We start from the raw sequence: 20,570 nt of genomic DNA, 5'->3' as shown, positions 1-20,570 counted from the left end.
TGAACAATGGGTTGCTATGACAACAGGGTGTCATGTGCCATTAAGTTGCTAAAAGGTATAAATAAACACCCCTGCAGGGAGGAGCCAGTACCTTTCCTCCCATCCAGAAGATAAGGGGTCCACCAGACCCCAGCTTTTTCTCTCCATATTTTCTCATCCTCTTGCAGTCCTTAACCCCAAGAACTTCAGGAGTCGCATGGGGCGTGGCACTAGGATATACCATACTCTAAATGTAAAAGCATAAACACACAATACACACAGCACCACCATGAAATGTGGACTCTGGAGGGCATTCTGGCTCACTCCATTAGGCAGCAACGAAAGGGACTCTCACACTAGCATCAAGATCATCAAAGTTAACAGATATATTATGGCTTCCAGGGCTGCAGAAAATAAGATGAAATTCTGAGTGGTAGTGCATATTCAATAATCCTATTCTGATTCCTTTTAATCATTTTTAAAAACTGAGCCTTGCTAACACGTAGAAGTCCTGGCACACATGAATCCACTTGATAAAGGCCTGCAACACCTTCTTGGTTATATGCAATGCACATGAAGAATCTGTCAAATGAAGAAAAAACCTGATATAAATATGGCTGAGGTTAATGATTACAGGGGTATGAGCTGAACCAAGAAAACATCCACTAAGCTTAAGTTCCTTACTGCAGACACCTGGACACACCACTCAATTCCAAATCTTTATTCACGTAACTCCAAATACACTAGCCCTCCTATGTTCATCTACAAAAACTACCATGGAGAATATTCATAGGTGCTCCTAAAACAGAAGGTGACATGGTCAAATAAAGAGATCTTACTGAAGTGCTCCTTACCATTTATATGTGAACTTCTAGAAGGGACTCAGTCATGCAAGGCTTTCCACATCTAACTGTCCACATACATCCCTGGTTTTTGTTGTGGTTTTGTTGGGCCATATCTGAAAAATTAGTGTTTCAGAGACTACTCATTGAAATGTACTCTGTACCTTAAACAAACACCAGATGTTGATGTATCTCAGGAAAAAAACTTAAAACCTGCACCTCTCCTACTTTGGCTGGGCATCCCTTTTCCGTAATTCACTGTACAAGTGTTGCCCCTACTTTGCTGAGGAGTCTAAAATAAAATAACCAGAAATATATTCTTAAATGCCAATGAATTTAGTGACTGTGACAGTCCTTGACGAGACACATGCACCTCATACAGAATCCAATTACCGGTGGGTTCTTCCAGGACCTGAATTTATTCCATCTATAAAGAAAAGCCACACCCTGTTACCCCTAACCCCAACATGCACTGGCCCTGCACAGAAGCATCAGGCACTTGTTAGAAATGTAGTCAAAGAACCAGGACAGTGACAGTGAACCTCCTAGAGCCTTCAACGATACAAACAGCCACTGCAGTATGCATGCCACAGATTCGCCACCAGTGGACTAGGATGTTTGGCACTACAGAGCTTGCCTGGCTCTCACCCTGTAAGCACACAAAAAGAAACTGCTCTCCTTGTCCAAGGCCTTTCACCCAACAACCTGCTAGTACTTCCTGGCCAGATTTTGTATGTTCCTTTCTTTGGGAGATGGGATCTTTTGGTGTTGCCCAGCCTGGCCTAAAATTCTTGGACTCAAGGGATCCTACTGCCTATCTCAGCCTCCTGAATATTTGGGATTCTTATTATCACCGTATTTAGCATATGGTCTCTTGTTAAACAAAAAGGCAAAAAGATCCATAGTCCACTATTAAATCCACATCCTTTTGTTAATATAAAAGTTAGGAAGGAGAAGAAACAGTGGAAGGGAGAGTGAGAGAGAGGTGGGCAGGAGAGAAGAAAGCAGGTAGGCAGGTAGGTGGGTTACAAGTACAACTCTGCCCCAGTCTCCCTCCTTCATTATCATTATGATTATGATTGCAGAAAAGGCCCAGCCCCTGTGCATTTCCTGCTACTCAGGTGCATTCTTTTTCCAAAGCACTCTCAAGAAGCTAAACACCAGCACAAAACAAGGTACAGCAATCAAAGGAAATCTGTAATACAGCAATCAATCTGTAATATGTGCCACCCCTCAGGAGACGGTTTAAATGCACTACGAAAGCCTCCATGTGAGGCGTGACTCCATGCAGGTCTCATCTCATCCCAACTGCACAAGACCAGGAGATGCACAGGCTAAGGCAATGTTAGTGCCACAGAACACATCTGTGGAGATTATCATTTGCTTTTATAACAAATGGATGGGACAATGGACTATCTGAGTGCAGTGCCCAAAGAAGCGGAAAAACACCAAGTAGTACTTGCTCAAGGGCATGCAGAGCTGCAGAGTACCGGGGGGAAGAGCAGCATCTTCCATCCCTGAACTTCTCCCACTGTGCCAACTACTGACTTCCATTTTCCCTAACACCCACTTCAAGGAAATCCACCAAGGTAAAATGATCTTTCCTTCACATCAGAAATTGTGAATATAAATCTGATGCCCTAATGGCTCAAAGAAGTTTCCAACAAAATCTCTGAATTGTTCTCAGAGAATTTCCACAAAGACAGTTATTAGTAGCAAATTATACCCTTCCCATGTTTGAGGAAGTTGCTGTAACCTGGCGGGGGGGGGGGGGAGATGCCAGCACAGAAAAATGTGATTATTAGTTGAAATAGTAAAGCCAATTAAAAAATATACTTTATCTGCAACTGATGCATTTACAAAGAAAGAACTGAAAATGCAGAAAACATACTGCTCACTGAGCTGTTTTAAAGGCAAAGCAAAGCCAAAGGAGGAAATATGGTCAAACTCACCAGAAAAGCTTCCTACAATCATGAGTTCATTCTCTCATCAAGAGCCTTGTTAGCACAAAGTGTTTCTGTTCTAATTACTGTCTACAAAAGGGCAGGATAACTACACCCTACTTGTACAACACAGCTACAGTTCTAGTACGTACCTGAGGACACCTGGCACACAGGGGTCTATGGTGACATTATGGTAATTCCTGATATTAATCGGTATTCTTAACTGAGCCAGTCAGCGACACTTTTCACATGCTTATGAACAGACTTACCCTCCTCTCCAGTGCTGCTGACTGTGAGCGGTGATCTTGTAAGGAAGTGCTCGCTCACCCAGGTTTTCCAAGTTTCGTACTATGGCTCCTTTGTCCATCAGGGCTTCTAGCGTACGTTTCAAAGCAGCAGCAGTCTTTGGCTATTTTTGTTTTTGTTTAAAAAAAACAAAACAAAACATGAGAGTCAGTGTGAGAACCAGAATGATTAAGTCCAGTTAGTTCCAATCCTAACAGCTCTACTGGTAGGACTCTCTGGGTAAGAGCAACAGAAAAAGTTTTGACTTAAAGAGATGCTTTTATAGTAAGGATACAAGGTATCTCACAGGTGTGAAGGAAAATCTTGAGAATTGGGCTTCGAAGAGTTCAGGAGTCAGAGCAGCTCCAGCGATCTGCGAGGCAAAAGCTAATGAGTGGCTTCTTCAGAGCACCTCAGCAGGGCGCCACCAGTGGCAATCACTGTCAGTTCTTGTAGCTCATGATTCAAAGTTCAAATCCAGGAGAGCATCCTGTTGGCAGGCCACCTGAGTTTACCATTCCACCAAAACCACAGCCAATGGCAAAAGTCAAAAGGAGTTATTCCCAAGGAAAAACTGGAAGACTCTAACTGAAAGGGAAGAACAAAACCCAATTTCTGCCTTCATTGAGCTTACAATCTATTAAAGGGCTTAACACAAATACACATGTCAAGACCTTAAAAGGCGGAGGAACTAGAGGTTTATGGAAGAAACACACTCTGCTGGGTAAGAGCGACATTAAGGAAAGCTTACCTGACAGCAGCCCTGTGACGCCTACAGATACAATGAACCAATGAATCAGGAAACAAATAAAACAGCACGGGCAGCAAAGTGTGAGTGGACTAAGGAAAGAGTTAAGTGTCCCAGAGGCAGAGCTCAAGGAGGGCTGAGAAGGAAGTCAGCAGGCCATGGACAAGAATATAATAAAGGTCCGTTATAAAAACCAGAATTCAGACAACATAAAAATCTTATTACCCAGAGACAAAAAGACTATAACATTTCAGTGAATTTCTTTCCCAAATATATCTCCATGCATACTCATAACAAAAAATGTTGGAAAAACAATACAAAGATAAATCTGAGAAGTCCAACTAGTGCAATGTGAAGAATGAGGGTGGGAAGGGAGAAAAGGGGCACCCAAATCTGGTGGTTGAATAATAGCCCTGTCATTAGCAGCTGAAGAAAATCTGGAGGAGCTGTCAAGGGACAATGAGAAGAACTGGGGTTTAGACATGCTGAATCTGAGACATCCTGGCTCCCCAGGCTGGAACACGGGTGGGAGGTTAGACACACGTTCCAGAGTCATCCACACAAATGCTACTGGAGACCCCAGGAGGTGCGCTCATTGTACGATAGAGGCAGGGGAGGAAACCAACCAACAAAACTTTACAGAGCACAGACAAGTAGAGGCTGACAAGAGGACTCGAAAGTCAGACAAGCAAATTTAAAGCACACAGTCAAGTAGGACAAGAAAAATCAGAAGTCCATTTTGTTGCAAGAAAGTAAAGCAAAGCAGACTCCAAAACATGGGGCTGAGGATGGAAATAAAGAGCTGCAGGGTGGTGACTGCAAAGGAGCTTAGTAAGATGGGGCCAGAAGGCAGATGGCAGAGTTTCCCAAGGTAGAAGTACAAGGGCCATGACAAAGAGTACCAGAACTCAAAAGGCAAGCAAGTCTGAGTGAAATGTCGGAGAACAGGGAAGAAAATACACAAGCAAATCAGGAGCTGCAGAGGAACAAACCAAGTCAAGAGGTTAACCGTGTATGTCTGACTGCTATAGGTCTGGCACTAGTCTAGTGTTTTATTGCTACCTATTTGACCTTACTTAAAAAAAAGTTTACAGAACTGAAATTGGGCCTGAAGAGATGCCAAGACAAAGCAGCTAGTAAGTGGACAAAGACTGCTACAAGGAAAAGGAGACCTGCCACAGCACAACCAGGAGAGGACAGAGGCAAAAAAGACATAAAAGCAACACATACAAAAGGAAAGGGACACAATCAAGATGCAAGATTTTGAGTCAAATAAAAAGTGCAGGACAAGCACACATGTATTCTGGCAACCACTGGAAACCAACTATATAAATTTTCTCTGACAAATACTATGAAGACAGTAAGAGTGCACAAGACATTAGCTTAAAGATTAGAAAATTTTTTACTTTAATTTCATATTGCAGCCCACCACTGGTTTAAAAAATCCTGATGGAAACACCAATGTTATCATAAAACAAAGAATTTTCCAGAAAACAAAAATCACAGTGGAAGTCACTTCCCACTAATATTAGCTAGGTAAGAAGGTTATGGCAACTTCTCCTTATGAGAGCACTGAGTAAATATGTTCTACTTCCATGAACAGTGAAATTCTTCTGGCTTTTCATTAATTCACAAAGCATTTCCTTACTTCTATAGAAGCCTCATTATAAACAACTGGATATTTCATTGCAGTAAAGATGCTAGTTCTTAAATTGCCATTCCACCAACTAACTATGAATACACTAGATGAACTGATTTCTTAATGAAGAAGAGGTGCCTAAAAAATGAACAACTTTGACTAGTCTTCTGTTACCAAAATTCATTTTAATTTCAGTTTTGCTTGATTAAAAAAGAATATATCTCAATATCTTTTGTTTTAAATTCCTACTGAAATGTTTATAATGCAAAACAGAGAACCATATTCTGAAGTAAGAGCTTGTGAAATAAGAGATTTTCTTACATTTGTTCAAAAAAGGATATAGGCTGCCTCAAAAGAATGTAACTTATGGAAATATCAGAACATATTTTGTTGTCATTGATAAATAAAGGTCAAATACTCATTTCACTGTAGTTTCAAATCACCCAAATTTTAGGGACTGAAGGACTACTGCAGGAGTTTATTCGGCTTGCTCAGTATGTCCCATATACCTTACTTCACAAAAGTAGGATCAGCAAACCAGGACCCATGGGCCAGCTGCAGTTCAACCTGTTTTTGCAAATAAAGTTTTATTGAAACACAGCCAACACATGCATGTGCACAGTGTTTACGACTGCTTTTGTGCTTAAAGGCAGCTCTATAACAACAGAGACTATGTGGCCTCAAAGTCTCAATTATTTACCATCTGGCCAACCTCTGCTCTACATTGTGATAGGCTAAGGAAGCTTGTAGGCCTCAAACCACTCACCAGAAAATGAAACAAAAATAAAAACATGAGCCTGGACACTGACATAGATACAAATGTGAATTCTCCAACTGATGAGTCATCAGGAGACACACAGGGTGGGCGCCACCTAATAAACACCATTAGCCTCAACTTACCACAGGTCTCAAAACTGATTCTACAACTCACCACTCCATCCACATGCTCCTAATCTAATCAGACCAAGCTGACAACTTCCTTATTTGATGAAACCTACAAGTGTATTAAAATAAAATTTTAGGTTGTTGATGGTTGAGGGAATTTCTGCTTAACTAGCATTATGTTCAATTTATATAAGCATATGGTTTACAGAAAGTAAATGATCTTGCTACATAAATCTCATTTACAAGTTCTCAGGACCATTTAATTCCATCTATTCTAAGAAGTTGTGGGTGCCTCTTATGGGCATCTCTTACTCATCTGAAAGCAACTCCCAAGCTGCTTAATGTCATCTCTAACCTACAACACTGTCAATGAAACAATTTTGGCAAGGCAAGGTGGGGTGTTGAACATGCTCATGTGAAAAACACTGTAGAAAAGAAAAATGAAGGCATCTGAACTCGAGCTAGAAAAATAGGATTCCAGGCCCAGCTTATTCACTGATGAGGTATTCAGCCTTGGGGGAACAGCTAAAACTGACTTTGCAGTCATACCTTAGTTTTTCCTGCTAAATTAGTGGTTCTCAACTTTCATATTCTACAAGCCTCATATGAACATTTCTAGTGCAATTCTCAACATCTCCTGAGGGCACACAATTGGATAAAAGTTTCACTCTTTTTATGCCCCCATTCTGAATCCTCATCTTTTAAAATGGCCCTCCCACCTGAGCCGATTCTGAAATCATTCTCGTTTTACTTCTAACAGCACTTGTGGCAATCACTAAATATTCTTTCACTGACCAGAATATAAAGTTGTAAGGACTTTTACTTCGTTCACAACTCTATTTCCAGAGTGTAACACAGTCTGTATCATGGAAGTTATGCTAAAAAATAGTCAAATGAATTAATCTATAAATCATACCTTTCCCCAAGACCATCTCTTTCTCTTGTTTCCTTACTCCTGTCTTTTCCCAAGGAACCCTAGATTTCCTGCTGTCTCTAATACGGTGTGAAGCTACAGTTAATGTACAACAATACATTGACATCGGTGTTTTCTTACTTGCTATATATAGTACTAAAGGCTGTACCACAGATATTGTATCTCAAAAAATTCCAAGCCAGGCATGATGGTACATGTATAAAATCTCAGCTACTGGGGAGGCTGAGGGAGACTCTATCTAAAATAAAATAAAAGGAGTGGGGATGTAACTTAACACTAAAGCACTTATCCAGCTTATCTGAGGCTCTTGGTTTAATTCCTAGTACTGAAAGACCACCACCACCACCACCAAAAAAAAAAAAGGCCAGAATTTATCTAGTACAAAGGAAAGCAAATGCAAACACACGTAACTTAATACTGGTGGCAGCATACTTTCTGAGCAATGAATCATTAGGCAATTTCATTGTGACAAGAATATCATTTACACAAACTAAAACAGCAAGGGCACCACCAGACCATATAATCGTATGGTATCTTATATGCTGTCCATCATTAAATGAAACATTATGTGACAATATTCAACATTTCATGCATTCCAAAAATACAGAGTTCGAATATAAATAGAAATACAGAAGCTGAAAGTTGCATTGTTTTTTTAAGATAAACACTGTAAAAAAAAAAAAAAGATGAACACTATAACTACTGCCTCTCTCCAAAATTCAAATCAAAGTACAATACAGTACATTGAGATCCCCTAACCCTCTACTGCATCACAATGGTATCATCAAGAATACAAAAAAACAATAAATGCTGGTAAGGATGGGAGAGAGAGAGGAAAAAACCCTTCTGCACTAGTGGTGGGAAGATAAATTAATATAGTCATTATGGAAATCAGTATGGAGGTGGCGTACCTACATATCTATGTTTACTGCAGCGCGACTCACAATAGCCAACATGTGCAGCCAGCCTGGACGGCCATCAAGAGATGAATGGAAAAAGAAAATGTGCTATATTTACACAATGGAGTACTATTCAGCTACAAAGAAGAGCAAAATTGTGTCACCTGTACCATGGATAGATCTGAAGGCCACCATGTTGAGTGAAATAAGTCACTTAAAAAACATACTGTAAACTGCCTGTTTTCCCTTGTGTAGCCTAAAAATGGTTCCAAGAAGTAGAAAAGAGACTACTAAGATAAGAGGGAGGGAGAGAGAATATAAGAATAGATAAATAGGGGGTACAGATGTGAGCAAACTATAAACAATGAGCCCCCTCCCCAAAATGTGAAACTAGGGAGGCAGGGTGTGTAAAGTATGCAAAGTGCATGTAAGAATCTGCCAAAATGAAACCCATTCATCTGTATAACCAATAAAAGTTAAAAAAAAAAAAAAACCACTACCCCTCAATTGAACTGATTTTTTAAAATGTAATTAATCCTAGGAAGGAAAAACCCCATTTCTATCCTTTTTATTAATTACTAAAATGACTGATGTTTAGCCTACAAAAGATGACAAATATGACAGCTGAGTTTGAATGTTTACAGGACTATCATGCAAAAGATAAATTTGTTTTATTTGTACTGGACCTCAAGGGTACGCTGGAATCAAAGGGTAAAAATTACAGAGAAACAGGCTTAACTTGTCAGGAACATATTTCTGAAAAATAACAGCTGTATGAAAATGAAAGAGGCTGCTATGTGAAGTACTGGCTCTACACACATAAATAATAGATGGCCATCACCATCAATACTCACAGTAGATCCAGGCACGCTGGTGCCCACGTAATTCCAGCATTCCGGTAGGCTGACCTAGGAGGACTGTGAATTCAAGCCCACGCCAAGCATCTTAGTGAGGCTGATGCCTCACACTGTTTCTAGAAAAAAGGTGAGGGGAAGGGGATGGGAGGTAGCTCCGTGTGAAAGCCCTGGGTTCAACCCCCTGAAAAATGAAACACACTACTTGCAGTGGATGGAAGGTTCAACTTCGCCACTACTAAAGCCCCTGCCAAAACTAAATTGCACTGCACCCTTGTACCACTCAACTTTGCAAGACAATCTGAGGTGAAACTGGTTTTACTGAATTCTGCAATTGCATGGCAGTGAAGAATATGCGCAGTGCATACTACTGAAAGCTGCTGCTGCCACCTGGATTTATGCTACTTGCTGGCTATTTCAGCTACTACAGATGGCCCTCAAAACACCCAGGGTTAGTGGTGTTAACCATCCCACCTGAAGTCTTAAAATCTGAGCAGAACTTCTGATGATGAGTAGCAGTTTTACCGGGGCAGGGGCCTGGCAAGTATGAGGTCTTGAGTTCAATCCTTGACATTCCCCTCCAAAAATAATAACAAATTTACTGTTAAAGCCCAGAAAACAGAAGTTTTACTAATAAAATCAACTTACATATATTTTGTATGCTATGTCCACCAAATGCAGTGAAAAATACATGAGAACTAGAAAAGATTGCTTTTCATTGTGACACCCAGTACATGGGAGGCGAACTGCTCACACAGGGTTTCAGAAACATCATACAGCCTTTCAGAGAGATTTTTGTGAACTTCAGCTCACAACAGTAGCAACACAAAATCATCACGAGAAGTGGCCAGAAACACCTCTAAGTCACAGCAGCACAGTATGCATTATGCTGACTTTGTGCAGTTACGCTTCAATATGGCACCTTGTAGTTAAATAGTACGGCTGCAATTCTACTTTTCTCTTAAATGAAATGATATCATGAATGGTCCTTAAGTACTTGAGTGCTTAGGTCTTGATAAATTTTTATTTTTAAAAATAGATCTTATGTATATTATATGGCACTAAAAGATAAAATAGACTACTGTCTATTATTTATGGGCCATGTGGTTTGTCTAAGAGCTTTGCCAAGCTTTCACAAATCCCAGGATCAACTGGACTACTTTAACCACCATCTTCTCCAAGAGTCCATAAGAAGCCAAAGTGTCCTCAGATCATATAAAACCACAGTTCTAGAGACTCTAATTAGTGGAAGTTTCTACAATAAAGAGAGATAAGAGGTGAACAAAAGAAGAGGATCTCTTCTTGCCTTAAACTAAAATCCCCTCTCAGCAAGTTTACTTAAACTAAGAATTCATGACAATATCATAAACACCACCACTGGTCAATGACCAATACTAAATCTAATTAAATGTATCTATATCCCAGAAGAGAAACTGTCAACAAAATTATCTGATTAATCAGACTATAGTAGACAGTTTTGAGTCAGCAGACCTCGGAGTATCCAGAAAGTGTAACATACACTCCCTCCCCTCATCCACTAGGAAATCAAAACAACCAGAACACTCATTTAATGACATACAACATCTTTAGACACTTTGCCCTCTTCCTTTTCAAACTTAAAGGCCTCAGGGAAGGTAGGGCCAGGACAGAAAATGTCAAAACCTATGAAAATCAAACAGCAATAGTGCTACAAGAACTCCTACTGACTGGCCGCTTAAACAAAGCAGCGTTCAGCTACATCCTCTTACCAAGAGGGGAAGAGGGCAGGCAGCCAGGGTGCTCAAAGAACAGATCTCAACTAAAAGAAAGACAGGAGGGCAGAAGACCACCCTGACATTCAGGGGCAGAACCAGTGCAGGCACTGTTATTTGGAACATTTTCCTACCCATGGAAGGATTATGCCTAAGATTTCAGATTCTTCAAAAACTCATCTAAGGATATAAAGTTTCTGAAGGATGATTTGGCAATACTGAGGAATTTAAAATGTTTTTGCTCTCAATCTGATTCACTTCTATGAATTTACTCTAAACAAGCTCTCATAGCCATATAAAACATTTTCTCTATAAAAATATCCCATAAGATTACTGATATAGTAAATAAATATAATTGTCCGATACTGAATAAAACTAACTGTCCCATAATGAAAGACTACCTTAATAAATTACTTCTACTAGTGAACAAGGAAAATGCTTTTGTGTAGCCATTAAAAAACAGGATATTGATCCTTACATACTAGCATAAAAACATTTAAACAGCAAAGAAAATCAGCAGGTAGAATGCATCCACAGTTTTATAAACACAGTATGTACACATAGAAGACGGAAAATACAGATACAAAACATTACTAGTTATCCACAGCTATTGAAGGAAAGTTTCACTTTACTATTGATTTTCTTTAAGTAATAAAAAGGTGTCTTAGAAGTAAACTTTTAAAAAATTTTAACTGACATAATTGTACATTTTGAGATACAATGTATTTCAATACACATATACAAGGTTTAATGGTCACATGGGATAATTAGTATTATCTGTCATCTGCATTTGTCATGTTAGAAACATTCTCAAAATCCATTATATTTGGAAATGTACATTACTGCTAACTAGAATCACCATACTGTACTTACACAACATTAGAACTTAACCCTCCTAACAGTATTTTTGTATCCTATTACCAACTTCTCTATTCTCCCTACCACTCCAGCCTCTGGTAACCATTATTTTACTTTCTATCTCTAAAAATTAAACTTACTTAGTTTCCACATGTGAGAACATGCAGTATATTGCTTTTTGTGCACAGCTTATTTCACTAAATCCAGTGTCCTCTAGGCTCATTCTTACTGCCTTGTCTTTATGGATAAATGCAGTATTTATTTACCTCACTTTTGATATTATATTCACTGACGGGCACCTGGACTAATTCCTTATCTTGGCTATTGTGAGTAGTGCTACAATAAACATAGGAGTGAAGATATTACCTTAATACATCTACTTCCTTCCTTTGGGGAACCTCTGTATTGTTTTCTGTAATGGCTATTGTAGAATCGAACTTCTCTAGGGAAAAATTTACTTTCCTTTTTTAAAGATGTGTCTTTAAAAGAATTTCTAAATTCTGTGTGAAAGTCCTAGACCTACACTTGAATACTTAGATGTCACTAAGTTCATACTTACATTAAGGTGTTTTAGTTTTGCAGGGGGTTGTTTTTGCTGGTGGTACTGGAGTTATATCCCCTAACCCTTTTTTAATTTGTGACGCAGGGTCTTGCTAAGTTGAAGGCTGCTCAGGTTAGAATCAGAGTTGTAATCCTCCTGCCTTGGGCTCCCACAATGCTAGTATCACAGGCATGTGCCATCATAATCAGCCTCCACACAGGTTTTCAATTATATAACAGAGGCGTACAGACGGACAGCCTTCTGCGGGTTCTCAGATGGCACACTGAGGCCAGCCTGACTAACTTAGCAAAAGACTGTCTCAAAATAAAACATAAAAATGGAATTGGGACGTAGTTCAATGGGACAGCATCCTTGGTTTCCAACTGTCTTTTGTTTGGGGAATCAGAAAAACTAGAATCTAGAAGTCAAACCTCAAAGTTCACTGGCTCTAGAGTCACAACAGACCAAAGACATATGGGCCAATTCAGGACTTGACACCACAGTGGCCAATAAAGCCAAGATGAAGAGGTAAATAAGAAGCACTTGCCCCTTCTACAGTCATGAAGCCAACAAGAAGATCTAGAGACCTAGGAAATCCCATATGAAAGCTTTCTTTGGGACATGTGATGAAAAAAAAAAAAAAAAACCGCAGAAAAATGAAGTAGAGGAAAAAAGAGTAAAGCAGAATCATGATTTTCCTTCTCAGTGAGGTAACAATTTGAAGAATTTGCCAATGTAAAAGGCAGCTGAAGAACCAGTAAATTCAGCTAAACACAACATGAATACCTTTACATCAACTAGACTCACCCATACAAGGCACCCTAGCAGCCAGCCTACACTGAGCCACCAATACCCAGAGCTAGCATCAAAACCCAGAAGTCATTAAGTTGTACTGGCTGAATTACATGAGATCCAACCCTGCATGAATTTACTGGTTGCCAGGTCCTTATGATCTAAGATTAACATTAAATCCATGCAGTTCATCTGTAATACAGTTTTATTCCATAAGCATCTTGTTCTGGAATCTCAAGTCAAAGAATATTACTCAAACATCATTTAAGATATTCAAGATGGGGCCATAATTTGCTTGAATCACTGGTGGTATATGAGTGACAGAATCTATCATTCACTTCATGATTTAGTAAGTCACTGTAGCTTTCCTCCGTACACCTTGGAGTCAACTGGGAGCTCTGTGTATCATATGAGAGTGAATCATCTCACCCTCAGATATTTCAACTCAACTGGCCTGGAGAGTCAAAACTCCTGGGCACATTTTCTAAAGCTCCCTAGGTGCAAAGGTGAGACCTTTACAATAGTAGGAAGCTAGCTAGCTAGCTTCTCATCACTCTCAACATGAGTAGTTCTGGCCAAATTTCACTTTATAAAGGATGTTAAGCTATGCTCTGACCTTAAAGAATGCAAAAGCTCATTTTTTTCTCACAGGAAAAATGGAGTTCTCACTGTCCGAGACATGGAGAGAGGCAATTTCAGTAGGTGAACTAATGGTACACACTCATTCAACTGGAAAACAATGCTAAGATTAAAAGAGTCCCATACTTGATATTCTAAGGACATTCCAAAGCATGTAATCTTTCCACCAGGCCCATTTCTAACCTCTCCGCACCTTCCAGAACCACTTACAGATGAATAAAAGGTGGAAAAGACATGATTGGCAGGAGGCTTGGTTACTATGGTAGCAAGTAAATGAAATGTCTAAGCTTATGAAATGGTCAGCAAGAACAGAAATCAGGTTGACATTACTGAGCTACCTGCTTTGCAGACTGCTCTCCATATACAAATTCAGTTCCCTGGCTTTGCCTTATATTTCACTCTCTTTACAAAGTAGAAGGGGACAGCGCTAGCATGCTAAGAATGCCAAGGGGAGGTAAGACACAACCACAGTAGAGACAAAAAGTTTACAAGAAAATTTTATTTAGGTTGTGTGTATCTTCTAAATGCCTGTCCAAGGTTTAGCAAAAATCTCAGATGACTGGGTTGAGCAGCTTTCAAAAATATATATATTGTTAGAATTAGAAAACATGGGCTTTGGCAAGAGTCAGATTTGTATACCTTGCTAGAAAAAAGATCAAGGGCATCTACCAACCAGGCCACTGCAGTGGTAAATTCAAGTTGTGAGGGGAAAGCATTTATCAGACTGTTACACTCTGAAAAGGAGAAAAGGGTGTAAAAGTACAAAGGAATTACAGGAATAAAAACATTCAGCAGAATTCAGCTATGGGAAGCCCTGTAATTGGCTGCCACCTTATATCTGCAGGCTGCACCACCTTCATTCCCTCTAGGAGTTAAGTTTGGTAATTAAGCAGCACCTTGCCTAGCTTGTTTGGCCTGGCCTATTACTCAGGGATTATGCTTATGAGTCCACTGACTCCGAAAACTTGAAAATTTGATTTAACCTATGACCCTCAGTCTTGCCACTGTTGCTAAGTTACCTTCTGACATCTCAGAACCCAAATCCCTCCTCCCCAATACCCTATAGATTTGATACTCCTTCCTTGAATAAATGAGACTTGATCGGACAGACTTCGTCTTGTCTCCACTTCTTGTTCTTGTTCCTTTTCATCCTCACTCCCCCTCTAGCGTCTCTGTGGACTTACCTGCAGGGCGGGACATTCAGCCACTTCCTAGAAGTGTGCCTTTCCCCTCTAACCCCATGAGCACCATTCTCATTCCACACATACCTTGCAAGTATAGTTATTTAAGAATCTGTTCCTTCCCCTAAATGTCTTCATGGATGCATCTTAGTCATCTGCACAAGACAATGGAGATGCAAAGAACCTGACACATAGTATGTGTCCATAAAGGTTTAATGAATCCATAAATCAAAAGCATCGGGAAATGAAAGGAGCTAGCTGTATTTAATTCAACTAGAAAGGAAGAAATAATAAATGGAGTCATGAAGTGTAAGAAATAAAGAGGAAAACAGTACCATTTTTTAAAAAAAGCAAGTGCACAATAAACTATTAGTCAAAAACTGATGCAATGCAAAGGAACTAGATACAAAGTGAAAGGCAAATAGAAACAAAGGTACTTCTAAAAGACCTCAGTGGATGTTCACTCAGCTCCTGGAGTGTATAGGTAATGTCACAGTAAGGAAACCCAAAATCTGAGAAGCTACAAAAACTTCTGGAAGCAGAAGCAGCAAACTCTATATAGGACCAATAGTATTCTATAGGGAGTCTGCCATTAGCTATGAAAATGAAATTTCAAATCAAACCTGGAGAGCAAAGCCAAGGAAATGGCAGTCCTCATTTTGTTGCTCAAGTTTCTCTTTCTGTAGGTTAACATAACCCTGCAGCACTGAATCCAACTTGGAGGCTGCACATGTAAAGGGCCTTCAACTACCTCAAAGTGGTCTAAGAAAAACCAAAAGACAGGTTAAGAAAAACTGAAAGACGAAGGGTGGCCTGAAATTCCATGTCCTATGCTACATATTACCCAATTCCATGTGATGGAAATTTAGCCCCCCAAATTCATGTCAATGGCGCTTTGGTGAGACCTCTAGGAGATAGATATGTCATGAGGACATGGATTAATGGATTGCCCATAGCAGGGGCTTGGTTAGCAAAGCAAGCTTTCTCTGGCTCTCTTACTATCTTGTGCTATCTTCCACTATGTTATGATGCAGCAACAAGACCCTCCCCAGGTGGGAGACAGATGCTGGTGCAATGCTCTCGAGCTTGCCAGCCTCTGGAATCAAAAACCAAACAAACCTCTACTCTGGTACTGATAAAAATGAAAAAGACAAAAAAAAAAAAAAAGCAAAACTACTGCCATCTCAATTATTTTGTTATAGCAACACAAAACAATCTAAGACAATATTCCAAAGAAAGGCGAACATTAAGCCTCAGTATGATTACCTTTATTTCAAATAAATTTAGGAAAATTCAACAGTTCAGAGGCAGAATTTGAGAGTAAGAGATACGGGGTCACCAAGGAAGCCTCTTAAAACCACAACTTTTTAATGCAAAAATAGCATACTAAGGTCTAGGGGTGTTGAATGAATATATATATATATATTCATTCCCCCCTCCCCCCATGGATAGTGTTCATATATGTGCCTGCTTCATAAATGCAGTTGGTCATTATTTGGGAAACCTATAAATCTATATTTCACTGGTTTGTCTATATAATAAATTTTGTGGTTGACTCTCCAAATATTGGAGAAAAGCAAGAGTCACAACATAAACAAGAATCATTGTGGGTGGCTCATTTAGTTCCAATAGTTTTTGCATTTGTGTGTTTTCTGTTTAATTTACTATGGAAAATGGTCTCTAGCTGTTGGGCTGAACTGCTGTCTAGTGACCCTAAATACAAGGATGTGATGTGTCTTAGGGTGAAAATATATTAGACAAGCTTCATCCAGGGATGAGTTTAGTGCTGCTGACCTTGAGTTCAATATTAACAAATCAACAAATTAATTTCCCAAAATAAAAATCCATAAACGTACCAGACACGATGGTACATCCCTGAAATCCCAGCTATTTGGGAGACTGAAGTAGGAGGATCCAAGTCAAGGTCAGTCTGGAGTAAGAGCAGGATATAGTGTGGTCCTGTTTAAAAATGAAAAAATCTAGGAAATGTAGCTCAACAGTACAGTACTTTGGATTCAAGCTTAGTAGCAGAGAGAAATAAGATTCATTCATTGTACAAAAGAATCACCTGCATAGCTTCTAACAACCTCTGAAATGTGAACAATCTTTAGTTTTGCACTTACAAGCAGTATTTTAAAAACTTTGCTTTTGACAGTCAATATATGCCTTCAGAGGAGGGCAAGAGATGGCTCTGGAATTTCAACCTCAAAGACTAACTGAAGAGTAGATACTAAGACTCCAGAAAAGTTGGAAGACTACACTCCAGTACCTAATTATGCTCCCCTCAGAAACCTATTGAGCCACTGTTGAGAGATATTTTTCAGTTTTACAGACAAAACCTGTTCAATTTAAGTGTACAATGTGGTGTTTTGATCTACATAAGACACAGGACTGTAAGAATAGAAGGGACAAAAACAATAAAAAGCTGGAAGAAACAAAGTAGGTAGGAAAAAACAATGGGGGAGAAGTTCACAATTAAACATAAATATGCATTAAGAATCCCATAAATATCTGAGTAATGATTCTGGGAACCTCTCAAAGTGGGAATTAAGTGTGACACTAATAAAATACAGAGCTGATGGAAAGTTCAATAACAATTATAGAACCCAACCTCTACCTATAGGCACTACACTGTACATGTGTTTAATAAATCGTGTTAAAATTTTCCACAATAAAAATAAAAATCCAAAATAAAAATCTGATCCTTAGAAGTATATCTGGACATTTATTTTGTAAAGTGGGTACTATAGGAGGAAGGTCTCTGGAGACTACAGGCAAAGCACTAAGAGGGGATTTCACACTAAAAAGAGATTAAGAAAAAAAAAAGGTATAGTGAATGCTGAGACCTCTAAGCTCTTTCCTCATGTGGTTCTCCAAATGTCATTATGAGACTTTTTACATTTCTATAAAAGCCTGGGATCCAGCAGACCCACACCTTACTTTTCTATTACAAACATTAACTTTAGCATTATAGTAACCAACTGTGCATCTTCATACCATTCCTTGAGGGAAAGAGAAAAGCAATCTGTGACTTAGTTACTTGGTATAATAATGAATGGCAAGGAATGTGCATGTGTGTAAGAGTCAAAGCAGAATCTGGAGTCACCTTCACGTTCCATCAAACTGGTTTTACGTATGTTTACTCAAGCATCAAAAAGGGTCCAATAGACCCACTCTAGGCTTTGTCAAAAAATTTTTTAAATTTTACTTTTAAAAGTAGCCCAATTCAGTACAACAGCACTTGAAAAATTAGATTTGCAAGTTTTGGAGGTCAAAGTGAATTATCAGACTATATTCATGCATGGATGAGGTAGATGACCCATTTTGATAAAATACATGTGTAACAAAATAGTGATGTGAGTTTATGATGATGATGAAGAAGACTTTGACATTGGCCATGTGAGTAAAGGTTCCTGTGACAGTGAAATGGAACAAGAATCAACTGATATAGACAAGGTGAATTCAGACCTCCTTGATTCAGATGATGAATAAAACAGCAATATGTATACATATTTGACTAATCAAAATGACCACACAACCAAATGGAATGACTCAATACTACAACTCAGTCTGAAAATACTGCAAAGGGGTGAAACTATTGGACAGAATGCCAGCAGTGCCATTCAATGTTGGAAATTTTAACAGATCAAATGCCACAAGATACTGTGAAACAGTGCTCTTCTATGTCCCCCAACTTATTTGACACCTCACTAGCTGAAATGAAAGCATGCGTAGGTCTGCTGTACTTCTCACAGATTTCTCATAGTGATCACAGAAATGTAAAAGACTTATGGAAAAGTGATGGGTCAAAATATGACATAAAAATTTATGTCCCTATAGATGCAAAGACTTACTATTCTTTCAATTTATACATTAACCCTGGAACTCAGCCATCAGGTCCTTACTTAAACAGTAATAAACTCGATGTTGTGAATAGACTTGGTGCCCCCATCTCCCAAACTAATCAGAATGTGACACAGGTAAACTGTTTCCATTTACAATTGTACAGAGCACGAGTTGACCAGCACAGAACCTGTACACAGGAACAAAGCAGAAATTCCAAATGATGGGCCAGGGATTTAGCTGAGTGGCCTAAGTGCCTGCCTGGCAAACACAAAGCCATGAGTTCAATTATCATACCAAAAAAAAAAAAAAAAAAAAAAAATAGAATAAAATAAAATTTCCAAATGAAATGCTGCAATTTCAAAAAAAAAAGAACTGTATACTACAATCTTTGGACTTCAGGAAGATAGAACATAGGCCTCATGTATGGCAAAGAAAGCCAAACTTACACTGCTGATGCCAACATTCACTTTGATGGAAGTACTGATAGAGAAATCTTGACAAACAGAAGCCTCAGATGGAACTTCCAACAAATGAGAGTTTGTTGATGACTTATGCAGCAACTATGATGTCACTTGAAATACAAAGCACTGGCCAATGATTGTTTCACTCAATCCTGAATGTGGCATAGTTTGATAGTTTACAATGAAAACAACAAATGCAAAATATCATGGAAAAATTTTCTTGGAGGATTGGAACTGGAGCTCATGAGAGAGCATTTACAGCAAAGGAAAAACGAAATGCTCCTACCCAGGCAACTATGCAAAAAAAAAGTTGTCTCATACACTGGTGAGCTGACAGGTGAACAGCCAGGAAGATCTACTACTGTAACAGGAAAACAAAAAAGATGCCAACAAGAAAGTACGGAACACAAAAACACGTATTGTAAGTGTAAGTGAGATATGTGCATGGGAACATGCAGTTGTCATATGTGAAGACTGCCTTGGGTGTGACAGTTGAAGCAAGCTTATTTCTGTGGTAGATTTGTTTTTGCATTTACACTATAGTTCACACAGAAATTTATTTCTGATATTATCTTTTAGATTTCATGTAAGTCTGGGGATTTAGCTCAGACCTAGCAAGCATGAGGTAGTGAGTTCAATCACCGCTATAAGAAAAAAGAAAAGTTGTTCTAGATTTCATGTAAGTATACAGTTGATGTGAAAATGCTGATGTCTAGACACATAACACATAATTTAATGGTTTTTTGAATTTTATGTTCCTGCTAACTACACACTGTAAGAATCTCCTGACAAAACGAGAACACCAGGGCTGGGGATTTAGCTCAGTGTCATAAGCGCCTGCCTTGCAAGCAGGCAGTCATGAGTTCGATCCCTGGTACCGATAAAAAGGAAAAAGACAAAAAAAAAAAAAACCGAGAACACCGAGTCAAGTATGTCCCCTAAAAGCAAGACACGAGTTGTCAGTATGAGATGTGTGTGTATGGAATGTGCTTGCTATCCTGTGTGCGCACTGCTTTAGATATAACTGAAGCAAAGCTTTTTTACAATCTGTAGAGTGCTACTGGCATTTTCACTGTAGTTCATATGGTAATTTATTTCTGACGTTCTAGACTTTGTACAGCAAAAACCAGTGTATGGTGAAAAGTTTTGATACTTACAAACACCCCCAAGATACTAAAAGTTAATACTTCATTTCTGAGACCTTTCCTTGTTAAGTACTATTTAATAAGACTCATAAAATCAAAATAATTCATCAGCAGAAGATTCACCTTGATGACAAAATTGGTCCCAAGCTTTCCTTGCAGAATCCGTACTATTCTAAAGATACGGCAGGATCTAACAAGCTTTACACACACACACATTCAGAGCATTTTTAGGTCACCTTATTAAGTATAAGCAGAAAATCAGGATCGACATACATCTGAAAAAAGCTGTTAACATGAAAGGCCAAAATAGGAAGAAAAAAAAGGCTGTCATGGGATAATCAATCTAAA

At 38.9% G+C, this 20,570-nt stretch overlaps 1 protein-coding gene across 1 annotated transcript in view; it reads right to left on the bottom strand.

Moving 5' to 3' along the window:
- Positions 1 to 20,570, bottom strand: part of Mrps6 (mitochondrial ribosomal protein S6) — a 70,191-nt gene that overhangs the window by 12,968 nt on the left and 36,653 nt on the right. The window contains exons 5-6 of the mRNA XM_063225273.1: positions 3,357 to 3,422; positions 3,034 to 3,173 (exon numbers count right to left, since the gene is read on the bottom strand). Coding sequence (XP_063081343.1) covers positions 3,034 to 3,173; positions 3,357 to 3,422 — 206 coding nt within the window. The remainder of the gene's footprint in view (positions 1 to 3,033; positions 3,174 to 3,356; positions 3,423 to 20,570) is intronic.

The sequence above is a fragment of the Cavia porcellus genome, unplaced genomic scaffold, assembly GCF_034190915.1.
Source record: "Cavia porcellus strain 051 isolate PalLab524CR breed Dunkin Hartley unplaced genomic scaffold, mCavPor4.1 scaffold_15, whole genome shotgun sequence".
NCBI lineage: Eukaryota > Metazoa > Chordata > Mammalia > Rodentia > Caviidae > Cavia > Cavia porcellus.
Note: the sequence above shows the minus strand (reverse complement) of the source record. Positions and strands in the feature narration are given on the sequence as shown.